The sequence below is a fragment of the Eretmochelys imbricata genome, chromosome 12, assembly GCF_965152235.1.
Source record: "Eretmochelys imbricata isolate rEreImb1 chromosome 12, rEreImb1.hap1, whole genome shotgun sequence".
NCBI lineage: Eukaryota > Metazoa > Chordata > Testudines > Cheloniidae > Eretmochelys > Eretmochelys imbricata.
The window spans coordinates 43559914-43583902 of record NC_135583.1 but is presented as its reverse complement, the minus strand read 5'-3'; the positions used below and the strand labels follow the sequence as shown (position 1 = coordinate 43583902).

The 23989-nt window shown below is 50.4% G+C and overlaps 2 protein-coding genes across 6 annotated transcripts in view; one reads left to right on the top strand and one right to left on the bottom strand.

Moving 5' to 3' along the window:
• The first annotated feature begins 1115 nt into the window (after positions 1–1115).
• Positions 1116–12839, top strand: MARVELD3 (MARVEL domain containing 3). The gene is made up of 3 exons (XM_077831298.1): positions 1116–1201; positions 2955–3082; positions 7890–12839. The coding sequence occupies exons 1-3, from the start codon at positions 1116–1118 to the stop codon at positions 8498–8500; spliced, it is 825 nt and encodes a 274-aa protein (XP_077687424.1). The 3' UTR covers positions 8501–12839.
• Positions 12840–14261: 1422 nt separating this feature from the next.
• Positions 14262–23989, bottom strand: part of PHLPP2 (PH domain and leucine rich repeat protein phosphatase 2) — a 141613-nt gene continuing 131885 nt past the window's right edge. For 3 of the 5 annotated variants that reach the window (XM_077830931.1, XM_077830932.1, XM_077830933.1), the window contains one exon: positions 14262–20365. In XM_077830931.1, the coding sequence (XP_077687057.1) occupies positions 19226–20365 (1140 nt within the window). In that variant the 3' untranslated portion in view covers positions 14262–19225. The remainder of the gene's footprint in view (positions 20366–23989) is intronic. The other 2 variants (XR_013347619.1, XM_077830934.1) reach the window with 2 other exon arrangements.

Here is a 23989-nt window from a genome sequence, read left to right as displayed (position 1 = left end):
TTGTGGGTCCTTAAAGAAAGAGACTTTGGGGGGAAAATTGGGTAGAACAGATGGAGGCTACTAGAGTGAGCTTCAATTTCTTAGCTGCCACCCCTACCGTTTCCTGGGACTTCATCATCCTGAGCAATGTCCTGACCAGACAGGCCAGAGAGAGGGTTCAGATGACTTTGCCACCCCGACTGGCTCCAGCTGAACCCCAACCACCACCTGAGATGAAACAGGATCAGATTTTAACAGCAGCAGCAGCTCCAGCCCATGGCAACGAACGTATCTTTTCCCCCGAAGGACAGCTATTGCCATCTTTGATGCCACCTTTCTAAAAGGCTGTCAAACAAGGGCTTTCCCTTCTAATAATTCTCCAGCTGAAGGGAAAGAGAACAAGGCATGTTGTTAAAATGAAAGTCTTACCTAATACTTTACATTTCAAATGCTTTAACTTTTTTCCTTCTTCTCCGTATTACAACAACCATTGAAAGGATTTTAATGCTGCGTTTACCACGGGACTAAGCCGGCTGAGGGCTCTGTCGACAACGCAGACCTTGCTGAACACGGTTTAATGCTGGACAGGGACCGGATGATGCCCACACCGCCCACCTAAACTCATGCAACAGGGCCCACAGGGTGAAGCCAGCCCCTCCTGTCGCCACAGGAAGGGTCAAGGGGCTTGTGGAAACAGCAGAACAAACCCACCCGCGGCAGAGCGCCTCGGAAGCCGGGTCTACGGACTCGGGCTCGCAGGGCTCGACCAGGGAAATTAAAACTAGTCCTGTGGACGCCGTGGCTCAGGCCGGAGCTCGGGGAGCGGGTTTCAGGCCCCGAGCTCCAGGCCGCTGCGCCCGGAACCCTGGGCGTGGGGCGGCCGGGGCGCGAGGGGCCGGGGCCGGGCGGGCGGAGCAGGGGCCAGCTCTGCGGGTTTCTCGCCTGGGCCCCCCTCTGGCGACGAGTCATCCGCAGCGGGCCTCGAACCCCTGCCAGCCGCAGCCTCCGGCGCCAGGCCGGACCCGCGTGCGGCGGCCCTGGGCGCCCGCCAACGCCGCCCGCCTCTGCCTCGGGCACCGCCCTCACGCGCCCGCCCCGCCCCGGCGGGGGCCGAGTCTCCCGCCGCCCGGCCCGAGATGGCGGAGCGCGAGCGCAGGAGCCGCCGGCAGCCGGGCGGGGCGCGCGCGGTGAGCGGCCCCCCCAGGGGCCCCCGGCCCGGCCGGTGAGAGCGGGGCGGCGCCCGGCGCGACCCACAGCTGCCCCCCCGCCTTTCCCCGCCCCCCCGCCTGCCTCCTGCCCCCACCCCCGTTCCCAGCCCTCGCCTCCCCACCTGCCCCCACCCCCGTTCCCAGCCCTCGCCTCCCCTCCCGACCCCCCACCTGCCCCCACCCCCGTTCCCAGCCCTCGCCTCCCCTCCTGCCCCCCCACCTGTCCCCACCCCCGTTCCCAGCCCTCGCCTCCCCTCCTGCCCCCCCACCTGCCCCCAGTCTGTCCCCACCCCCGTTCCCAGCCCTCGCCTCCCCTCCTGCCCCATCCCAGGGCCTCCTGCCCCCAGTCTGTCCCCACCCCCGTTTTCCCAGCCCTCGCCTTCCCTCCTGCCCCCCCACCTGCCCCCCAGTCTGTCCCCACCCCCGTTCCCAGCCCTCGCCTCCCCTCCTGCCCCCCCACCTGCCCCCAGTCTGTCCCCACCCCCGTTCCCAGCCCTCGCCTCCCCTTCTGCCCCATCTCAGGGCCTCCTGCCCCCAGTCTGTCCCCACCCCCGTTCCCAGCCCTCGCCTTCCCTCCTGCCCCCCCACCTGTCCCCAGTCTGTCCCCACCCCCGTTCCCAGCCCTCGCCTCCCCTCCTGCCCCATCCCAGGGCCCCCCGCCCCCCCACCTGCCTGCTTCCTGCCCCCAGTCTGCCCCCACGCCCATTCCCTGCCCTCTCCTCCCCTCCTACCCCATCCCAGGGCCCCCTGCCCCCCCACCCTCTGTCCCCACCCCTCCCCTCCTGCCCCATCCTGTGGCCCCCTGCCCCCCCACCTGCCTGCCTCCTGCCCCCACCCTGCCCCCACCCCCGTTCCCAGCCCTCGCCTCCCCTCCTGCCCCAACCCAGGGCCCCCCGGCCCCCCACCTGCCTGCCTCCTGCCCCCACCCTGCCCCCACCCCCGTTCCCAGCCCTCGCCTCCCCTCCTGCCGCCCCACCTGCCCCCAGTCTGTCCCCACCCCCGTTCCCAGCCCTCGCCTCCCCTCCTGCCCCATCCCAGGGCCTCCTGCCCCCAGTCTGTCCCCACCCCCGTTCCCAGCCCTCGCCTCCGCTCCTGCCCCATCCCAGGGCCCCCTGCCCCCCCATCCTCTGTCCCCACCCCCACTGCCCCCCTCCAGCTCTCCCCACCTGCCCCCCCATGACCTCTGCCTCCCAGTGCCCCCCCAGAACTCCCTCTCCACTGGCCACCTGCCCCTCCCCCCCACCCCCACAGCTTCCTCTCATCACCTCCCCAGTGTCCCCCACCTGCCCTAACCTCTGCCCCCCCACCCCTTCACCTGCCCCGACTTCCCCCCAGCACCTGCCCTACTCTCTGACCCATCGCTCACTTCCCCTCCACCTGCCCAACCCCCTGCACCTGCCTCCATCCAGCTCTCCCACTAGCCCTGCCCTCAGCCCCCTCTCAGCCCTGTCCCCCAGTGCCCCTAGCCTCTCAGTCCTGCTACCAGCCATCCCCCAGCCACCTCCTGCCAGCACCCCCGCCCCCAACATCTCCCCACACTGCCCCAGCCCATCTTCTTCTTCCTCCTAACTTGCCTTTTTCCCAGCACCCTCTGACCCCCAGCCTTGGCTCTCCTCTCTGTCCCCCATCCCTGTGCTCCTCAGACCTGCCCCTTATTCATGGCTTCTGGCCCCCTTTGCCCCAGCCCCTCTCCCATCCCACTCTCCCCCACCTGCTTTGACCCCCTGCCAGGTCAGCCGCTGTCTCTGAGTCTGTGTTTGGTTGCAGTGAGGAGCACCCTCCTGTGTTGCCATCCCCGAAACGTGGAACCAGCTGCGAGAGGCCGGAGTGCTACCAGGCGGAGCCGTCAGGCCTGCTGGAGTGTTACCAGTGCCGCTACCTCTGCACAGCCAGAGGTGAGACTCACCTGCCTCTGCCACCCAGCGGACGCTCTGCACTAATTCCCATAGTGCACAGGGCCCTGTCTGGGGGCTGAGGGTGCCAGGTGTCCTGTCTAAAGTGTGTGTGGGGAGGGGAGGGGTCTGCTGCCTGCGCCCCTGCTGCCTCTTGGCTGTTAGTCCTGGTGAGGTTGGACGGAGGCACCTGCCAGTTCCCTCCGTGCCCCTGGTCGGTAGCTGGACGTGCGTCCTGGGACAGGATGAGAGTTTGTCAGCATCTGGCCCTGGTGATGTGGTGCCCCAGGAAACACCAGCGCTTAATGTGGTCTGACATGTATTGGGGAGTTGGTCTGTCATCACTCCTGACAGCCCATTCCCCAGCCCAGCAGTTAATTCTGCCCCCAAATGAACCCTGTTCCCCCCCACTCCTCATCAGTTCTCCCCCATCTGGCCTCTGCTCTTCACCCCTCGCCTGGGGCTGGCTGCAGCTGGTCCCTTCTCTCCCTTCCCGGGCTGGGTGCTGTGGGGAGCACGGGGTGGGAGGGGAATCATAGAATCATGGAATATCAGGGTTGGAAGGGACCTCAGGAGGTCATCTAGTCCCACCCCCTGCTCAAAGCAGGACCAATCCCCAACTAAATCATCCCAGCCAGGGCTTTGTCAAGCCTGACCTTAAAAATATCTAAGGAAGGAGATTCCACCACCTCCCTAGGTAACCCATTCCAGTGTTTCACCACCCTCCTAGTGAAAAAGTTTTTCCTAATATCCAACCTAAACCTCCCCCACTGCAACTTGAGACGATTACTCCTTGTTCTGTTATCAGCTCTCACTGAGAACAGTCTAGATCCATCCTCTTTGGAACCCCCTTTCAGGTAGTTGAAAGCAGCTATCAAATCCCCCCCTCATTCTTCTCTTCTGCAGACTAAATAATCCCAGTTCCCTCAGCCTCTCCTCATAAGTCATGTTTCCAGTCCCCTAATCATTTTTGTTGCCCTTCGCTGGACTCTTTCCAATTTTTCCACATCCTTCTTATAGTGTGTGGCCCAAAACTGGACACAGTACTCCAGATGAGGCCTCACCAATGCCGAATAGAGGGGAATGATCACATCCCTCTATCTGCTGGCTATGCTCCTACTTATACAGCCCAAAATGCCATTAGCCTTGGCAACAAGGGCACACTGTTGACTCTCATCCAGCTTCTCATCCACTGTAACCCCTACATCCTTTTCTGTAACAGTGCTTCCTAGCCACTCGGTCCCTGATCTATAGCAGTGCATGGGATTCGTCCTTCCTAAGTGCAAGACTCTGCACTTATCCTTATTGAACCTCATCAGATTTCTTTTGGCCCAATCCTCCAATTTGTCTAGGGCCCTCTGTATCCTATCCCTACCCTCCAGCGTATCTACCTCTCCTCCCAGTTTAGTGTCATCTGCAAACTTGGAGGAACCATCCCATTGCTCCCAGGCAGGGTAGGGGGAGAGGAGCCACCTTGAGCTGGGTTTGTCCTGTTCCCCCAGCTCCACCTGGAAGAATGAGGTCTGCTCCGGGGGGAGCCCTGATTGGCTGCTGTAGCTCAGGATGTGGGACAGTGGAGAAAACAGCCAATCAGAGGAGAGTCCCCACAGGTGGTGCTAGCAACCTGCTTGCCTCAGCAACCCTACTCCTTTTCAGACATTTGATTTCAGGGGCTAGGACCTAACCTAACATACTTACCCTGTGTGTGTGTACAAACCCCTGTAACCTGGCACACTTACCCTGTGTGTGTGTGTACGCAAATCCATTGTAACCTGGCACACTTACCCTGTGTGTGTGTGTGTACGCAAATCCATTGTAACCTGGCACACTTACCCTGTGTGTGTGTGTGTACGCAAATCCATTGTAACCTGGCACACTTACCCTGTGTGTGTGTGTACGCAAACCCACTGTAACCTGGCACACTTACCCTGTGTGTGTGTGTACGCAAATCCCTTGTAACCTGGCACACTTACCCTGTGTGTGTGTACGCAAATCCATTGTAACCTGGCACACTTACCCTGTGTGTGTGTACGCAAATCCATTGTAACCTGGCACACTTACCCTGTGTGTGTGTACGCAAATCCCTTGTAACCTGGCACACTTACCCTGTGTGTGTACGCAAACCCACTGTAACCCGACGCACTCACCGTGTGTGTGTTGGGGTACAAACCTGGTGTAACCTGGCACACTTACTATTTGTGTGTGTGTACAAACCACTGTAACCCAACACACTTTCCCCGTGTGTGTATACGTAACGCAGTGCATTTTAACTTGTGTGTGTGAGAGTGTGGGTGGGTGCACTTTATCCTGATTGCAGTGGTCCCTTCTGTCTTTGGAATCTCTGAATCTGTGCATACACAGACCTACTGCAAGTCAGTGGACTTCAACCTCTCTGTGTGTGTGTGTGTACACAGACCCACTTCATCCCGTGTGTGTGTGTGTGTGTGTGTACACAGACCCACTTCATCCCGTGTGTGTGTGTGTGTACACAGACCCACTTCATCCCGTGTGTGTGTGTGTGTGTGTGTACACAGACCCACTTCATCCCGTGTGTGTGTGTGTGTGTGTGTGTGTGTACACAGACCCACTTCATCCCGTGTGTGTGTGTGTGTGTGTGTGTGTGTACACAGACCCACTTCATCCCGTGTGTGTGTGTGTACACAGACCCACTTCATCCCGTGTGTGTGTGTGTGTGTGTGTGTGTGTACACAGACCCACTTCATCCCGTGTGTGTGTGTGTGTGTGTGTGTGTGTGTGTACACAGACCCACTTCAACCCAGTGCTCTTTAACCTATGTGTGTACACATACCCATTTGAACCCAGTGCACTTTAGGCCCCGGAGATGGCCATGCCTGCAGCAAGGTCCATAGCTGGGATGCATCTTGCCAGCTGGGGATCTTCCTCATTCCAATAGTCCCAAATCCTCTGAAACAAAGACAACACTTGATTCCAGGAGAGCTGTTCACGTGCTGATTCCGGGGCTAGGGCAGAAGGGCAAGGAGGTTGGGCCTGTGGCTGGTGAACTATTACTCTAGCTCATGCCTTGAGCTGAGTGTGGGTTATTGAGGTGAGGGCTCTGGTCAGTTGCATAGGCTCTTTACTGTGGTGACTTGGTGGTAGGCATCAACCTACAGGGAGCAGCAGAGCAGCAGGAATGGGATTTGCTGTTGATGCTGAGCGAGAACAGAGGAAGCTAGATAAAGGGTGTCAGGTAGTTATTACAAGCTCATAAAAGGGGTTGTATCAGTGGATGATGGAACTTTGCCCTGTATCAGTGCAATAAAACTCCTCCAGAAACCTGCCTGGGAGCATGGAATGGGGGAGGGTTTTGGTGCCTTTGCATGAGTGAGTTAGTTGCTCCGAAAGAGTCAAGTTGCTGTCAAGTCTCCTACTTTAAAAAGCTGCCACTTTTCTCCTTCATACTGTTTTACAGCAAATCCAGCCTCGCACAGCAACTTGCCTCCCGTATCCTCCACCGGTGTCATGTAATGCTTAGGGGTAAAGTCAGGGTCTGCACCCAGTACTGAACCATCACATGGGCTCTCTGCTGCCTTCTCTGACTGGACAGTTTAGAGGGTGTATGACCAAGTTCCTTTATGCTGGTTTAGTAGGGGTGAGGGTGAAATTTCTGTGCACCCTTCACTCCTAAGACTCTTCCCTCCACTGGAGCAAGTGCATAGACTGCCAGTTTTTGGGTACAGGGGCTGAGATGTTTGGCACAGTTAATTTGCCGTATACCACCATGGACGCTGAAGGCGGCTAATTGAATCCAGTAGCATGTGCAGCTACTGCTGGCTCTGAATGTTCGGGGAGAGAGAAGGCTAGGAGTATAGCATGTTCCCCGCCTGCCAGCCAGCCAGCCAATTGGCCCTTCCCTAGCTTTGGAATACAGGCTGTTCCCTGCTGGCCCTGCCTCAGATGGATTCTTCATTTGCACCCCTAAGTGGCTGAGTGCTTTGCAAAGATGTGAGGCTTGTCCTGTCCATGGCATACAGTGGTGATAAGGGATGCCCCTTGGTAAGGCTGTGTGCCTCATGGGGTTTAAAGCAAGTTAAAAACAAATTAGATTTTCAGAGCCTGCTAAAAGCTGCCTTATTTCGTGCTCTGGGGCTGCTGGCTTGTTTGCATTAGTGAGTTGTTGATCCTGTCTGTCAAGGTAGCTGTGTCACACCCCACAGCATGAGAGTGCCTGCAGGACCCATGGATTTATCTGAAGTTGTGGGTGCTCAGCACATAAGAAAAAAGGCCCTTAAAATATAAAGATCAAAGCAAAATAGTCTCTCCTTCTCCCTCCTAAAGCAGATTGGCTGGAACTTGGCTTCTCCTTCTGGTCTGCCCCCCGCATTCAGAGGGCAGTTGAGGAGCTCTCGTATTAATCAAGCTGCTTGATTTATTTGGATTTGTAACAATTGCAAGCCCCTCTCCAGAGCTCCAGGTATTTCAACAACAATTGAAACCACAGTAGGACTGTGAGGAGTAGTTCCCCACTATGCTGTATGGCTGTATATCTGCCCTGTCATCAGACACCTAAGGAAAAAGTTGGGCTTTGCAGTCATGGGAAAATGCACAGGTTAATGTCATCAGGAAACTGGTGAGGAAAAGGTGGGCCTTGCATGTTGTCCCGTGGTCATCTTTCTCTCAGTGAAAGGGAGCTTCAACTACTTACTTCATGGTCAGCAACAGGCAAACCCTCCCTCATGCCCCTGTGTTGCTGTGAGAGAAGCCAGCCCTCTTATAGTTATGGGGGGTGCAGGACCTTCTCAATAAGAGACCCACTGCTAACTGGCCTTTGAATTGTTCATCTTTGCAGCTTGCTGCCAGCTGGTGGAAGTTCTGCTGACCATGCTGATCCTGATCTGCAGCTCTGTGTCCTACAGCTCAACAGGCGGTTACACCGGCATTCCCAACTTGGGGGGCATTTACTACTACCAGTATGGAGGGGCTTATAGTGGCTTTGATGGGGCAGAGGGGGAAAAAGCCCAGCAACTTGACACCCAGTTCTACCAATTAAAGCTGCCGACAGCAAGAGCAGCAATGGCTGTGGGAGGGGCCCTGATGGCCTTCTCTTGCCTTCTGGTTTTGGTTGGTGTGCTGCGGCTGCCATGGCATTTCCCAGCCTGGCTGCTGCTCGAATGCACCCTGGACATATTGATTGCACTTGGCTTCCTGCCTGCTCTGTACTTCTACTTCCACCTTCTGTTGGATGCCTACGATTCTCCAGTGTGCAAAGAGAGAGAGAATCTCTACCAAAGCAAAGGCTACCAAGGATTCAGCTGCAGTGTGCATGGGGCAGAGATAGCAGCTGGGCTCTTTAGCTGCATTGCCATTGTGGTGTTCTTGGTCAGTGCTGGCCTTGCTGTCAGGGGATACAAAACAGTTCATCAGCTGAGAGAGAAGCCAGTGGAAATGTATGAGTTTTAGGGTGGCTTGTTCATAGCCAAGCTGTCCTACCAGCTCATCTCTCTCTGTGGCTGCCAGCCTGGACACCAAGAAGGGGCAGCACCCTCTTCCCTGTCTCAGGACGTTGCATCTGCACTGCTACAATCAGAATACAGGACCATGGCCACAACAAGCACCCCTACCATGAGAGAACAGCTCCAGCTAGAGCCAAGCTTCTCTTAACCAGCCCTCACATTTAAATCTTGTGAATGTGAGTGGAACAGATGCATTCTTAGTTCCATAATCCACATCTGCTCCTTGGCTCTGCCTCTGTTAGCAGTGACTAGCTTACTGCTTGTGCTGAGCTCAGTATCTTGGGAGTAGAGGGACCCCTCCATCTCCTGATCTGCTCAAGCAAGATGTCCCAGCTCTCTCATTGGCCATAGTTCCGTTCCTCCCATACAAGGTAGAGCTACCAGCGCTTGGCAAGATACCTTGTTCATTAGCTAAGACTGAGCTTTTCACTTGACCTTAAGCACAACGGGACGTCGTCTCTCCTCCCATCGCTGCATGTTTGAACAACTTTGATTCCCAGCTGCTTGCTACAGGAGTGCAGGGAGCAGGAGAGAATGACATAGGAAGAGAGCCCAGGTTCGGCCACTAAACCCTGCCACTAGCTCTCCTCTGAGCCTGTGCTTCCTCACATTTCAGGGTGTCACCTTTAAACCATGGTTCTTATTTTTTTTAAATGTAATTGATCGTATAAGAAAATGATTCTACAAACCCGATCATTAGCGGAAGGGTGAGTGAGGACAAACACCAACCATTGTTCCCATAAAGCAGGGGTTCTTAAACTGGGGGTTGGGACCCCTCAGAGGGTCCTGAGGTTATTACATGGGGGGTCACGAGCTGTCAGCCTCCACCCCAAACCCCACTTTGCATCCAGCATTTATAATGGTGTTTAATATATAAAAAAGTTGTTTTTAATTTATAAGGGGGTCGCACTCAAAGGCTTGCTGTGTGAAAGGGGTCACCAGTACAAAAGTTTGAGAACCACTGCCATAAAGCAAAGTGACGTCACTCAGGCAGTAGAAGCTTCACAGCTTGTCTGGAGTGTGACCCTAATGATTAGCTGAGCGCTGCATGCCTGTGTGGAGCCTAGCAGAGCAGGAGCAGCAGCGGGGGAAGGGGTTTACATGTTCATTAGCACCTAGGATTGAGCCTGTGACCAATCCATGGGGAAATGGGATGAAGGCCTGGGAATGTAATGGATCACAGTGGCAACAAGAGAAGACCATCCTATTAAATACAGTTTCTATAACTCATCCCACTATGGTGGGACACTGTCCCCACCACCTTCACCACTTAGCTGAATGGCCAAAGTGAAGGTGCTCCAGGGCTCCCTACAGATTTGAACCTCAAGAGTGACAATGGCTAGGGTTGCCAATCCTCCAGGAATTAAAGATTAATTTTTAATTAAAGATTGTCATGTGAGAGAACCTCAAGGACTACATCCACCCAAAATCGGCATCCCTAACAATGGCTGCTTCAGCCCCAGGGGAATGTTGAGGCACTGTGTCGGCGGTGTTGCTTTTGGTTCCTGGTATGGGGAGTATGGTGCTCAGCTGAAGGGCTGGCAGCCTGGAGATAGATGGAGCAGGCCCTCTTGTGGGAATGGCTGGAGCCTGGCAGTATTTGATGGCAAAAGGCACATATCCCCCCCACTCCTTTTTTCCCTTCTGCTACATGTGGAGAGTTGGCCAGCTGGCTTGGCAGGCGGCCACATCCTTTGGGTGAGAGGGGCAGGAAGACCCATTTCTGGTGTAAGCTAGTGCTGTTGCTTTTTTCCTCCCCTTGTCTCTGCTTTTCCCCTGCACTGTTTCGCCAGTGTTCCCCTGCACTGTTTCTCTCCCTGTGATAGAGGCCCAACACAACTCAAGGGAACAAGAAATAGCCATGTCCTTGTCTGAGCAGAGCTCAGGGTGGACAGGCATTTACCTAAATTCTGTAGAGCATGTGTTCTCATGCTGGAGGGCATAACACCCCCTGGCCTTTGTTTATGGCTAGATGGGAGTATCTTGAAGCTTTTTGTTTTTGTTTTTTTTTTGGTTTATAACATGGGCTCAGTCTCCAGCTGATTGAGAGCCCTGCTGGAGCTGGGCCAAGCACTAGAAAAGACTCGGCACTGGCCCCCCAGGTGCTAGCTGAGCTAAGCTCAGACTTTCTGGCCCGTCTGCCTCTGCTACAAACTGAGTCAGCTAACTAGGGTCGGGCACTCCAGAGTGGTGGGCGGACAGGTCAGGCCTGGCTGAAGTGAAGGGGAGGCATGCCCCACAGCATTGTGTATTTCACTGAGTTGCTCCTCTTCTCCCAGGTGTGGTGCAGTTAATCCAGGGGTTACTGAATGCTCTGGCTCTTGTGTGTGCTCACTTCCTATTTTGTTCTTTATGGATTCAGTGCTGGCTTTACAGATGGTGGCTTCAATGATAATTGCTACTGACCCTTCAAGGGCCAAGCACTGGTGCAAATCCAGCAGCTGGATCAGCAGTTCACCATCCTCAGAGCTCTTCTTATATAGAGCGGCTTGACTTTCTTGTTGGAGAGCTGAGTACTAGCACTGGGGTTCCTTGTTGGAAGGTCCATGCCTCTGCAGGTTCTCTCGCTAGGAAGTGGCTGCTTCTGGAAGCCACGTGCAGGCTCCTGGCATGTTTGGCCTATGGCACAGTGGTAGGCATCTAGCTACACACAGCCCTACAAAGTAATGGCAAAGATCTTTGCAAAGGGAGAGAGGCTATATTGATTAAATGGACTGTGAGCTAGCAGGCACTGCTGGGGAGGCAGCCGCTGTTGGGAGACTCCTAGACATGTTATGAAATTAGCATGGTTCTCACTCCACAGTGTGATAGAAAAATGAACTTTTATCAGGATCTTCCAGAGCTCAATGGTGCAGCTAGTGCAGCAGTTGAGTATTCTTGGCACTGCTGGCCTCATAGTGAGGCAGAGCCAGGGTAACAAGCAGTCTTAGCCACTAGCAGTGGCACCTGCAGGCCAACTCTTTCTCTAGGTATAAAATTTCTAAGCAAAATGTTCTGGATAAGAGCGTGTTTTTCACTGACTTTTATTCTTTCATTCACAGGCTGCCAAAGTTAGTCTCTTTTTGATATAATGCAGGGAAGAACTAGATGATAAAATATTAGAGACCAATGAGAGTCCCATAAAGTAATTGGCCTGATGTATAACCTGGACTCTCACCAAATCTGTCTGAAGCAGCACTAACCCAAGCTTGCTCAGTCCTTTGATTCCCTTAGAAAAGCCAGATAGGTGCTGCAGGCAGTGAATCACTACGAATTCCAGCTAATGGTGTCAAGGGACTGTGGTGCACAGAGCTCTAAACAGCATCTGTCCAGAATAAGGGTCCTGTGGTGCTTTTCCAGAACTGTTAACTGTACTTGCCTGTTTTGAACCCCAGTGGGAAGGTACATTCCCCCTTGGTAAAGTCTCCCTATAGTTTCAGCTGAAGAAAGATATTATCAATTTCAAATTATCTAGCTCCAGACACATGGTGCGCATGCATAAGCCCCTCAGTGATATATAACAGGGACCATCACTTGAAGAAAAATAAGTTTATACGATGCAAGAGTACTACTATAACATTCTGTGCCAGATCACCAGCTGTCATTCTGCTGCCCCCTTTTACAAAGAGTTACTTTTTCTTATAGCACAGAGTCGTTCTGCTAGGAATGTATTGTGCAGAAGACTCCATTAGGAGAGTTGACCTATAAATGAATTCCTTCTAATCAGTGCAGAGCTTGTATTAACCCTTTGAGCCAGGCATTTATATTACCATGATAGAGAAGCCATGCCAGAGACAAGTTTGTTTCCATTTTAAGACCAATGTGTGATATAAATCTCTCTTCTGTCCCTGAGTAAATTTAGGCTGGAAATTAGGTTTCCAATCATCAGAGATGGGAGATTCTGGAAAAGCCTTGCAATAGGAGCAGTGAGAGCATAAAGGATTTTAAGATAGAACTTGATAAATTTACAAATAGGATTATATGGGGGTGTGGGGGTTCTGCGGTAGCAGGGGCCTGCACTCAGTGAGCCAGGGGGTCCCCTCCACTCCTATGCTCTATTTGTTTCATACTCTCTGAGGTGTTGGCAGGGGCACCTTTCTGTATAAAATGTGTCTGGTCTTGGTGTAGTCAGCAAAGTTAATCAGCGCAGATTGAGCAAGATATGAGACTTTGGAAAACAGAGTACAGCTATGAAAATTCTGCTGTCAGATCTCACAATAAAGCTTCCACGCTTTACAGTAAAGATATTAAATGCTGAGCTCTTCCTTGTATTCTTTATAAACAATTAAAGGTGAACTTTACTCTTTTAAAAAGTTTGACTTTTTTATGGAATATAATGGGGCAGTGGCTCTATGAAACCATGAACAACCTTCAAAATGAAATGTCATTTCATAGCAGCCCCTATGTATAGCATCCCCTTCATTAGCACTGACCACATGGAAAACATGCAGAACCAACATGACTGGCCAGGACTGCTTAAAAACCCTGCAGTGAATACAAGTGATGTTTAACCTCTAGTTTCAGAGTAGCAGCCGTGTTAGTCTGTATTCGCAAAAAGAAAAGGAGTACTTGTGGCACCTTAGAGACTAACCAATTTATCTGAGCATAAGCTTTCGTGAGCTACAGCTCACTTCATCGGATGCATAGAGTGGAAAGCTTATGCTCAAATAAATTTGTTAGTCTGTAAGGTGCCACAAGTACTCCTTTTAACCTCTAGTGTTTCTCTTATTTAATTGGCACCAGTCTACTCTAAAGCATCACACGAGATCACAAAGCGGGGGGTGGAGCCAGAGATATGGCAGTAAAAGAAAAAGATTCATAAAAGCCAATTATCAGCTGAAGTATACCTGGTTTTGCTTGGTAGTGCCCTCTTTTGGTACCTGTCACTCATCCGCTAGGTAAGTGGGAGGGGAAACAGTATTTATTTAGCAAATCCTTCTTTCAACTCACAAGGCAAGAGGTGAATTATCTGCCCTCCATTAGCCCAAAAATACAGGGAGAGGAAAACTCTATTCCTGCAACCTGCATAACCCTTAGCAGCCAAATCGGTAGTGTTACCCAGTGTATTCGCTGTGAAGTTCACGCTTATGCTCAAATAAATTTGTTAGTCTCTAAGGTGCCACAAGTCCTCCTTTTCTTTTTGCGAATACAGACTAACACGGCTGCTACTCTGAAACATGTCTAGGCACAGTGGCTTGTGTCAGTCCTAGCCACAGGCTAATGATTCTCCACTTACTATCTGCTGCAGATACCTCTGGAGAGCTGCACAACAAAGTACTTTTGAGGCAAAGCTACAGAACTCCTCTTCACATGAAGAAATTCCACCGTGAAGATTCTTTACAAGTACTTTATAAGGAGGAGGCCCTATTGGGTGGGAGTAGCCCACTCAGCCAGATGACTGAGTCCGTGTCTACGCTACCACTTATGTCAGCAAAACTTATGTTGCTCAAGGGTGAGAAAAAAAACCAACAGCCCCCTGAGCAGTATAAGTTCTGCCGGCATAAGTACTAGGGTACACAGTGTTATGTCGGCATAGGGTGTCTACACGAGAGATCTTACAGCGGTGCAACTGCATTGGTACAGCTGTGCCGCTGTAAGGTCACTAGTGTAAACATGGCCTGAGACCGTCCTGGATAAAGCTGGTCACAACTGTGCTCACATCATGGCATGATTGTGGCACTATGCAAGTTCTCTCCAGTGCATTAACATAAACAGAATATACGCCTAGATGAAAGTAAAAATCTTTATTGCTATGTCCGCTGAAAAGTTGATCAAAAATATTCTTCCTTTCTGAACTGTTCTGTATATCTTAGTAAAGAATCAATGGAATCACATTTTCACCCCAAGGCTCTTCCTCCTTTTGCTGTCACATACAGTGGGTGCAGTGCTGAAGGTGCATTCAGTATAACAATCTACTTCCACACACAATGAAAGAGGGGCATTGTTATAGCTGCACGCTAGAGTCAGGGACATAAAACAGTATATGCTTCATTTTAAAACAAAGGCATGGAAAATCGTTTTGCTGCAATTTCTCTTTAACATGCTCTAGCTCATGTGACAAGTTAAAAAAGTTAACACATTTCAAAAATATCAAAAATACACAAGTCTGAAGATTGCAATAGAACAGCGGACAATGATTGCACAAAAACTATGACGTGAACCCACTGCCTTAACGCCCTTTGGCATAAAACCTACATCCTTCAGGAGAGGTGGAGAAACTCCTGGGTTACGAGGACCATAGATGTGGCTGTATGTTCTGTAAACTAGAGAAAGGGTGGTAGATCTTAAGAGCAACCTATCCCCACGACAGAGAGAGTATCCTGAAGTGCTTGTCACTTTCTGGAATGAAATTAACCCTCGCCCCACAGTTTAGGAGTCAGCAGTTTCCATCAGGCAGCCTCAGCCTCACCTGCTCTAGGCAGCTGGGAGCAATTCGGAGGCTGCTAACTGGCCAAGATTTCTTATCCTCAATACTTTTTGCCTTGGAATTAGTTTGCTCTTATATCAGATATTTTGTTCATTAGTTCCTTCTACTGAGACCTTATTGAACAAGTAAAGCAGATAAGTTAGTGCCTTAGGAGTATCTGCTGCTGTTGAAAGTGCACACCAAGAAGGAGAGAAATACTTGAGACTTGACAGATGGAATAATACTAACCGGCAAACTGCAGCCCCTCACTGGGAAAACGACAGCTCCAACTTCTCTTCCATGGACAGTCTCTTTATTACATAGATGCTCTAGGACAGTGGTTCTCAACCTTTTCCATATTTTTATCACTAGAGGAAGGGGAGAGTGGCCACAACCCCCAGGTCAAGATTCCACTGCTGCACGCCTGAAGAGATGACAGCAACTGTGCAACGGCCTGAGATCATCATCAGGAAAAAGAAGAGGCTATGGAGAACTCTGGTCAGATAGAAATTGAAATAAGCATGGGAAACTCCTCTTTCTTTGTACTTCACCTCACCCTCAGCTGAGAACCCATCACTAGGGCTGCCCCCACCAGCCCAGCTTGTCCCCACATGGGTGACAGGGTTCCTAGGAGCTTGAAAATATAAGAAAACAAGAAGTAAGTTGGGAAAGACAAGGAAGAAGCTTGCTGCCCCATGGAAAGCAGGAAATCAAGAGGCCAGGAAGAGGGGGAAGCTCAGACTCTGCAGCCTGGAGTGAAACACTCTTCTCATAAGACGTGCATTAGAGCAATGTATCAGAGCAAGAGGAAGCCCTCTGTTCTGATTGGCGTCTATGATAACATGCCATGTTGTACAAGGACGCCACCACTAACCAATGAGTGTACAGGATTTGGAGGGAGGGACCTGGTCACATTAAAACCTCTTTCTGCTCCAAATACATAGGATTAGAGAAAATGCTAAGTGATGATCACTGTACACAATTAGCCTTTACTTCAGCAGCTCCACCCCACAGCTTCCAGGGGGCTGTAGGGAATGGAGGCTCTGTATCTATACACTCCATCTGAACTGTCTGTTTTGCTTTTTCCTGCACTTTTTCCACTGAGCCATACAGAGCTGATAAAATCAGTCCTCTCAATGACAGCTGCAACACTCCCTCACAGCCCAGGTTAGTTGGAGCCCAGATATCATGTTCAGAATCTAATTACTAGTCGGAGACACATGCTGGATTTTCCACATCAATGCAAGGATTCCAATACAGAACCTTATTTGTAATAACACATACTAGTGTACTAGTGCAAGGATTTGATTCACATTCTTACTCAGGAAGAGGGGCACATTTTCATGTCAGTGCATTAGTCCAAGACTGTACAAGAGGCTGCACTGCAGCTCTTCTGTAGTGCTTCTGAGACTACTGGGCTAGCTCAGAAGTTTGTTAAAATTATCAGCAGTGAAAGAATTAAAGGGGACCTGCAATTTTTGCTTCTTTTAAGGAAGAGAACCTGAAAGGTTTTTTTGTTTTGTTTTTTAAATAATTTTTTTGGTCTTCCTCTTTTCACTGTAGACTCCTTGGATAACTCAGAGACAGTGTGGGAGCGCTCTTGTCCCTTAATTCTCTCTAGGTTGATAGAACTAGCAGAGGTTTCGAATCTTTAACAAAAAGGTTTTCTCCCAACTTCTAAGTTAAAATAGGTGTTAACAAAACTCGAAGGGTGTGAGACCATCCTATGGGAAAGAGGCGATTTTCTATGACATTAGCTAACGTGGTAATTAAACATGATGAAATCCTAGGGCTTGTACGCCCTAGTACTTATGTTAGTATGACTTATGTCACTCAGGGGTGTGAAAAAGCCACCCCCCCGAGCGATGTAAGTTGCACCGACCTAAGCGCCAGTGCGGACAGTGCTGTGTTGGCGGATTTATTATGCCGACAGCAGAGCTCTCTTCCATCGGCATTGAGTGTCTCTGGTAGCTGCACTATGGTACCGACTCTAGTGCGGAATAGCCCCTTATGTGGATCAGGCAGTTCTTTCCACGCACGTTAGCAGGGCTAGGATGTTGGCTACCATGTGGTAAAAAGACATATTTTTCCCCTAGTGAAGACAAAGCCAAGGAGTTTTACGTTCTGAATAATAGCTATTTCCCCGCTATCACGTTTTCTCACAGGATCTATGATGTCAGAATCCCACTAGTTCTCTAATTGTACATTGAGTATTCCAGGTCAGACAAGACCTGACTTTCTGATATAAAAGAGAAGCAAAAACCAAACACACCAGACAAAATAATACTCACCCCAAAAGCCCAGAACTCTTTTGGAAAAACCTTTCAGACTTTCTTCCTAGACATAATAAATAAGTAAAATAACACTAGCACTAGTCCCAAATAATGTCATAATGAGGCTATCAGTGTTGTCATACCACTGAGGGTATGTCTACACTGCAATTAAACACTTGGGGCTGGCCTGTATAGAGCTGACTCAGGCTTATAGGGCTCGGGGCTGTTTAATTGCAGTGTACATGTTTGCGCTCGGGCAGGATCCCAGGCTCTGGGAGCCTCCCTCCTTGTGGGGTCCCCAAGCCTGAATGTCTACACTGCAAATAAATAGCTCTGGAGCCCAAACCAGCTGACACAGGCCAGCTACAGATGTTTAATTGTAGTGTAGACATACCCTGAGATTACTGAGGCAGCTCCCACCTCAGAGCTATTGTTCCCAACTCCTGGGCCGCAGACTCAGGAAGATGATCTGCCTGGATCACAGATGGAAGGTTGTCTTTGCAACCCTTTTGTAAAGACGAATGCTTAAATCCTGGAAAAACAGCCAGAAAAGTGCTAGCAGGGCACCACGCTGCATACTGGCCCATCCAGGCCCTGAAGGTGGAAGCTGGAACACATTTGCTGACTGGATGCTGGGCAGCTCACTGCTACTCTCCAGAGTTGTTCTAAAATCCTTTTTTCCTCAAGTGTGCTGATAAAAATGTTTGTATTTGGCAAAAGTTCCATTTTCCATCTTGAGTTTAGAACTAAGCAGAAACCACACAGCTTCATCTTGTTCACTTCCTGGTCTGAGCACTTGCAGCTGGAGCATGGGCAGTCCTGGACACTGATTCTGCTTTCTGCTTCTGCAGAGACAGGCAAGGGTGCTTTTGCTGCTACAGTGTAAGAGGTTCATATTTCGCCATGTGTATTAGAGGGAGTGCTTGTGAAATGAACCATCAGAGACCTTCTTGGCACATGCAGAGCACTCTAGGCTGCTCATTAGCCTTTACTGCTACAAACAAAACACCCCGATGGACAAGATGAAGTCCCCCCGCTCACACTTCTTAGCTTCTGCCAGCTGAGGGCACCACAAAGAGCACAGACTCTGTGCTTTGCAGTGGATTCTGACTTCATCCCATGTCTGGCGGATATGGAAGGTTCTGCCTTGAAGTGCACACCAGGGGGGTGGCCAACCCCCTATCCCCTATGGTTGTACACACTAGCCCCATCCCTACCCACGATCATATTTGTTATGGGGACAGCCAAACCCCTCCTGGAACTTCTCCATGCCTCATGGTCATATCTGTCATTGGGGCACCCAACCCTCATGTCCCAGCTGTATCCTTCAGGTTGGAAGGAAGCCCCTGGATAACCTCATAACAAGTGGTGACAGAACTACCTCAGCTACCCCAGGGCCCCTGGTGTACCTATCAGGAGGGCACCAATTCCCATTTGGAGGAATCCCCCCATCATATCCATTGTGAGGTTACGGAAGCCCCTCTCCCTACATAGTAAAGTGCTGGGCAGATGGGGAGCAAAATGGCTCGAGTGCAGTCAATGAAAGTGCTTGCGATGCATATAAGAATCAATTCTCTGACTGGTTCTGTGTCTCTAGTAAGCTTCATTGTGACCAGCTGTATTCTCTGAATAGTGAAGCCAAGTGACCAGTCCCATCATGATGGCTGAATCAGATACTTCACAGAACTCTGGATGCTGTGCATAACAACAGCTGCCTCCTCAGCTCCCACACAGAAACCAGCCCACTGCCTGGCAAATCCTCAGGAGGGCAAGGGTTAATGGCAGGTGGTGGGACCACACATAGGGAAGTCTGCCTTCTCAAATGCCAGACAATCCCCAGCATGGAGCTTGGCTGCTGGCCTGAGTACCCTGGGCTCACAGAACAGCAGGGATGCTGCCTCAAGAAGCTGGCAGCCCTGAGTTTAAAGCTCCAGGCTCATCCTCCACTCCAATAAGGAGGGAGCTGATGTCTGTTCCTTTCCTTGCAGATGCCAACTCCTCTGCCCCGATGGGGTTACAAAGCTGTGTCAAACTCATCTGGAGGAGCCACTGCAGCCTTCTCATTGGGCTCCTGCTCCGCACCACTCCCATGGTGCTGCTTAATTTGTTCCTTCACTTCCTCTTCCAGGTCAGGAGGCACAACAAATTGATCCTCTGGCTCCAGCTGGGTGGGAGCAGCAAAATAACCTGTTTTCTTCTTCGGCACCTCTGTGGCTACCTCAATAAGGTTGAGGCTCTCTTCCAGGGGCACTATGGAGCCATTGGAAAGCTTCTTCCCATAGAGACAGCATGTAGAAGGAGACTTCTGCAACTCGCACCTCTCCTTGGTTCCTGCCAGGAGGATGTTGCTGTTCACACTGTTCTGTCTCTGAATCCTGAAGAAGAACCCCACAGAGTCATCCTCTGAGCCAGCAGCAGGAGATCCCTCCTCAGCACCAGGAGGCCGAGGCTCCAGGCTTTTTCCTTTACAGCAGTGGATGTCCACTTCCACCTCCACTTTGCTGCCATTGGTCATCACACCCTCCACAGGCTGCTCATCGTCGCTGTCCAGACCATTGTCAGAATGATTACTAGAGAACGTGGCACAGGAAGGTTGGCGCTGAAAAATGCTGGATGGGGGCACAGGATGGAGGCTGCAGCGTCGCTCGGGTCGAGGCACCAACCCTGCATCCAGACCAGCTCCACTGTGTTCATCTGACGCAGTGGAGCCCACCTCACTGCTAGCTTCTGAGGCTGACAGCTCACTGCTGAACTCTGAGGCAATTCCACTACCTGAGGAAGGCGTTGTTGGTTTGGCAGTGGAAATAACGCCCCCAGGGCCCGGCAAGGTGAGGCCGTGCATCTCACATGTGCAGCTGTCCTCACCAATGTTCAAACACACCACCATTGCTCCCACATTGTCTTGGCAGCCATAGCTTTGGGCTAAAGTGCAGACCTTCTTTGCAGCAGCTAGTGGGTCATGCAGGTGGCGTACAGCCGTGACAGCCTCTGTATAAGAGAGGTGTTCCCAGAGGGCTTTATTCCCCAGTAGGAGCAGCTCATCCTGCACAGTCAGGGGAATGGAGTAGACGTGAGGCTTGGGCAGGATCCAAGGATGTAAGTACGTGCAGCCTAGCATCCGAGTACAGCAGGTTACACCATTAACCTTGTTGTCCTGCAGTCAAAGAGAAGGCAAAGTCTGAGCATTTAGCATACAAAGACCATTCTGAGCACATTCTCTCTCTGCCTATACACTGGCCTAGAGCCCTCAAGGAGGTGGACATGTCTTCTCTCTCACAATGCGATTAGTCCATTACTAGACAGAAATGGTAGAACTATCAATAATAAAGCAGAAAAGGCAGAATTGTTCAATAAATATTTCTATTCTATATTTAGGAAAATGCCAGATGATGTAGTCATATATGATGATGATATACTTCCAATTCCAGCATAACTAAGGAGGATGTTAAACACCCAGCAAGCTATTATAGTTAGACATTTTTAAGTCAGCAGATCTGGATAACTTGCATTCAAGAGTTTTAAAAGAGCTGGCCAAGGAGCTTTGTGGCACATTGGGGAAGTTTCAGAGGACTGGAAGAAAGCTAATCTTGTGCCAATAGTTAAAAAGCATAAAAGGGATTACCTGGGTAATTATAGGCCTGTCAGTCTGCCATCAGTCTCAGGCAAAATAACAGAATGGCTGCAAGGAAACTTGTTTAATAAAGAACTAAAGGAGGGTAATAAAGTTAATGCCAATCAACACAGGTTTATGGAAAATAGATGATGTCAAATTAACAATCTCTTTTTTTAATGAGATTAAAGTTTGGTTGATAAAAGCAATAGCGTAGATGTGGGGACCAGTCTACAAAAACATTTAGTTTATGGCAAACTGGGGTGTGAATCTACCCCATGCTAGCCTGCCACTCGCTCACTGTCTGTGTGGCCTTTGCTGATGCGCATTAAATCTAGTTCTCTTTGAAAAAGGACTAGATCAAAGCACATTAATGAACTGTTATTGTGCATCACCACGGTGCACAGGGACAGTTAGAGTGCAGCAAGCTAGTGCAGGGGTAGTTTAACACCACTTTTTCACAGAAGCTAGGTACTTACTTATGCAGTACCTGTAATTTTTAAGATGTGTTGTGCACATATACATTCCACTGCAAATGTACGTGTCCCAATGCACTTGAGCTGGAGACTTTTGCCAGCAGTAGCACTAGGTGGTGCATGTGCTCCCGTTCTGCTCAGGTTCCCAGATGAAACCATAAAAGGGGCACATCCACCACCTCCCTCTCCGTTCCTTCACACTGCTGTATGTAATGTCCGAAGTGAGGGGTACTAGAACAACTTTTATAGTGGGGGTGCTGAGAGCCATTGAACCAAACTGTAAACCCTATATATAATGGAAACCATTTCAAACCGGGGGTATGGCAGCACCCCCAGCACCCAGTAGTTCGGCACCTATGTGTGAAGTAGACGGAAAAGTGGGAGAGTCATGGAATATATATCTGCACAACATATGTCAAAGAAGAGGAAGTTACTCACCTTGTGCAGTAACAACGGTTCTTCAAGACTTGTGTCTCTATGGGTGCTCCCCTGTAGGTGTGTGTGCACCCCCATGCTGTTGATTGGAGAATTTCAATAGCAATCTGTCCCGCCTGTGCAGCTCCCTGCCTACCACAAGGCTAGCTAGTGTGCAGAGGCATTTCTCCCTCAGTTCCTTCTCTACCCCAGAGCCAACCAGTGGAAACTCCAAAGTAGAGGGGAGGAGGGAGGTTTGTGGAGCACCCATAGGGACACACATCTTGAAGAACCATCGTTATTGCACAAAGTAACTTCCTCTTCTTCTTCTTCAAGTAGTGTTGCTATGGATGCTCCACTGTACGTGACTCCTGAGCAGTACACACTGTTGGAACCTGGGACTTCGGAGTCTGATACAAATGATGGTACAGAAGCCCCGAATTGGGCGTCTGAAGCTGAATCACTCAGAATGGCATAGTGTTCTGCAAAGGTATGTGCAGAGGCCCATGTAGCTGCTCTGCATATCCCTGATATGGTGATACCTTTAGAGAAGGCGATTGATGAGGAGACCACCCTTGTGGAATGCGTGCGTATTGAAGATGGGGGTGTTACCGCCTGTAATTGGTAGCAGAGTTTATTACAGCCAGAGACCTTCTTGGATAGTCTCTGAGCTGAGATTGCCGCATTCTTTGACCTAACCGCAACTGAAAGGAAGAGCCTCAGAGATTTTCGGAAGGCCTTTATATTGTGTAAGTAGAAGGCCAAAGCTCTGTCACATTGAGTGTATGCAGGATGGCCTCTCTATTGTCCGTATGAGGCTTTTGGATAGAATGTTGGGAGTTGAATGAGTTCATTCATGTGAAGTGCAGAAGTTACTTTGGGAGTGAACTTCGCGTGTGGTCTGAGTGTGACCTTGTCCGGGAAGAACACTGTAAACAGGAGGTGTGCCATCAAAACTGCTATCTCCCCCATCCTTCATGGAAAGGTGAGTTAATGAACAAGTGGCCATGGGTTTGAATGGCGGTCTAGTCAGTTCCTTTAGTGCTAGTTTGAGATCCCATTGAGGAGTAGGGGTCCTGGATTGTGGGAAGAGGTTTGCTATACCTTTTAGAAATCTCTTATTAATCGGCTGAGAGAAGATTGAGTAGCCTTCTACCCTGCTGGTGGAAGGCTGCAATTGTTGCCAAGTGAACATTCAGCGAGCTAATAGAGAGACCCGATTTCTTTAAGGGTAACAGAGAATCCAGGATGACCCGCAAGGTGGCTGAATTAGGGGTGACATCCTTGGATTGGCACCATATCCAGAATCCCTTCCATTTCTGCAGGTAGATGCGACGAGTAGCACCCTTCCTACTGTGGATTAGTACCTCCTGTGCCTCCTCTGAGCAGGATGTCTCTATGTGCTGGAACCATGAAGGAGCCATGCTTTGAGATGTAGGACACATGGACTGGGATGAAGGGTGCAACCCTCATTCTGTGACAGACTATAGGGAATGATCGGTAGGGTCATCGGTGGACACAACACCAGCTGGGACAGGGAAGGGTATCGTGTCTGTCTGGGCCAGGTGGGGGCAATCTGAATGTTTGCTTTTTCCTTTTTTATTTTCAATAGCACCTTTAGCAATAGAGGGAATGGAGGAAATTCCTAAAGAAGGCACTTGTTTCAAGGGATGAGGAGAGCGTCTCCCTTGGAGCGTCGTCTGATCCCTGCTCTGGAGCAGTAAGGCAGACATTTCTTGTTCTGGTAGATAGCGAACAAGTCTATCTGTGGCAACCCCCATTGCTGGAATATATCATGTAAAATGGTTGGCTCTATTTCCTATTCATGGTCACGCAGGAACTTGCAGTTGAGGCTGTCAGCCGTTGTGTTGTATATTCCCGGTAGGTAGGCTGCTGCTATTAGGATGTTGTGGGAGATGCACCAATTCCATAGCTTCAGAGCTTCTGTGCACAAAGAATGAGATCTGGTGCCTCCTTGATGGTTTATGTAGTACATACAGGCCACGTTGTCTGTTATGACCTTCATGTGCATTTTCTTCATCAGTGTGAGGAAGTGAGCACATGCATTTCAAACCGCTCTGAGCTCCAGCAGGTTGATGTGGAGACATATCTCTGACAGGAAGCATTTGCCATGAACAGTGCGACCACTGAGATGTGCTTCTGTCAGGGTTCCCTCCCCACTCTGAACTCTAGAATATGAGAGACCCCCCTAAGCTTATTTCTACCAGCTTAGGTTAAAAACTCCCCAAGGCACAAATTCTCCCTTGTACCTTGGATT

Coding starts and splice junctions, on each gene's coding strand:
- MARVELD3 (XM_077831298.1), top strand. CDS start 1,116: ATGGCGGAGCGCGAGCGCAGGAGCCGCCGGCAGCCGGGCGGGGCGCGC. Junction 1,202..2,954: donor AGGGGCCCCCGGCCCGGCCG/GTGAGAGCGGGG, acceptor GTTTGGTTGCAG/TGAGGAGCACCCTCCTGTGT. Junction 3,083..7,889: donor CTACCTCTGCACAGCCAGAG/GTGAGACTCACC, acceptor TCATCTTTGCAG/CTTGCTGCCAGCTGGTGGAA.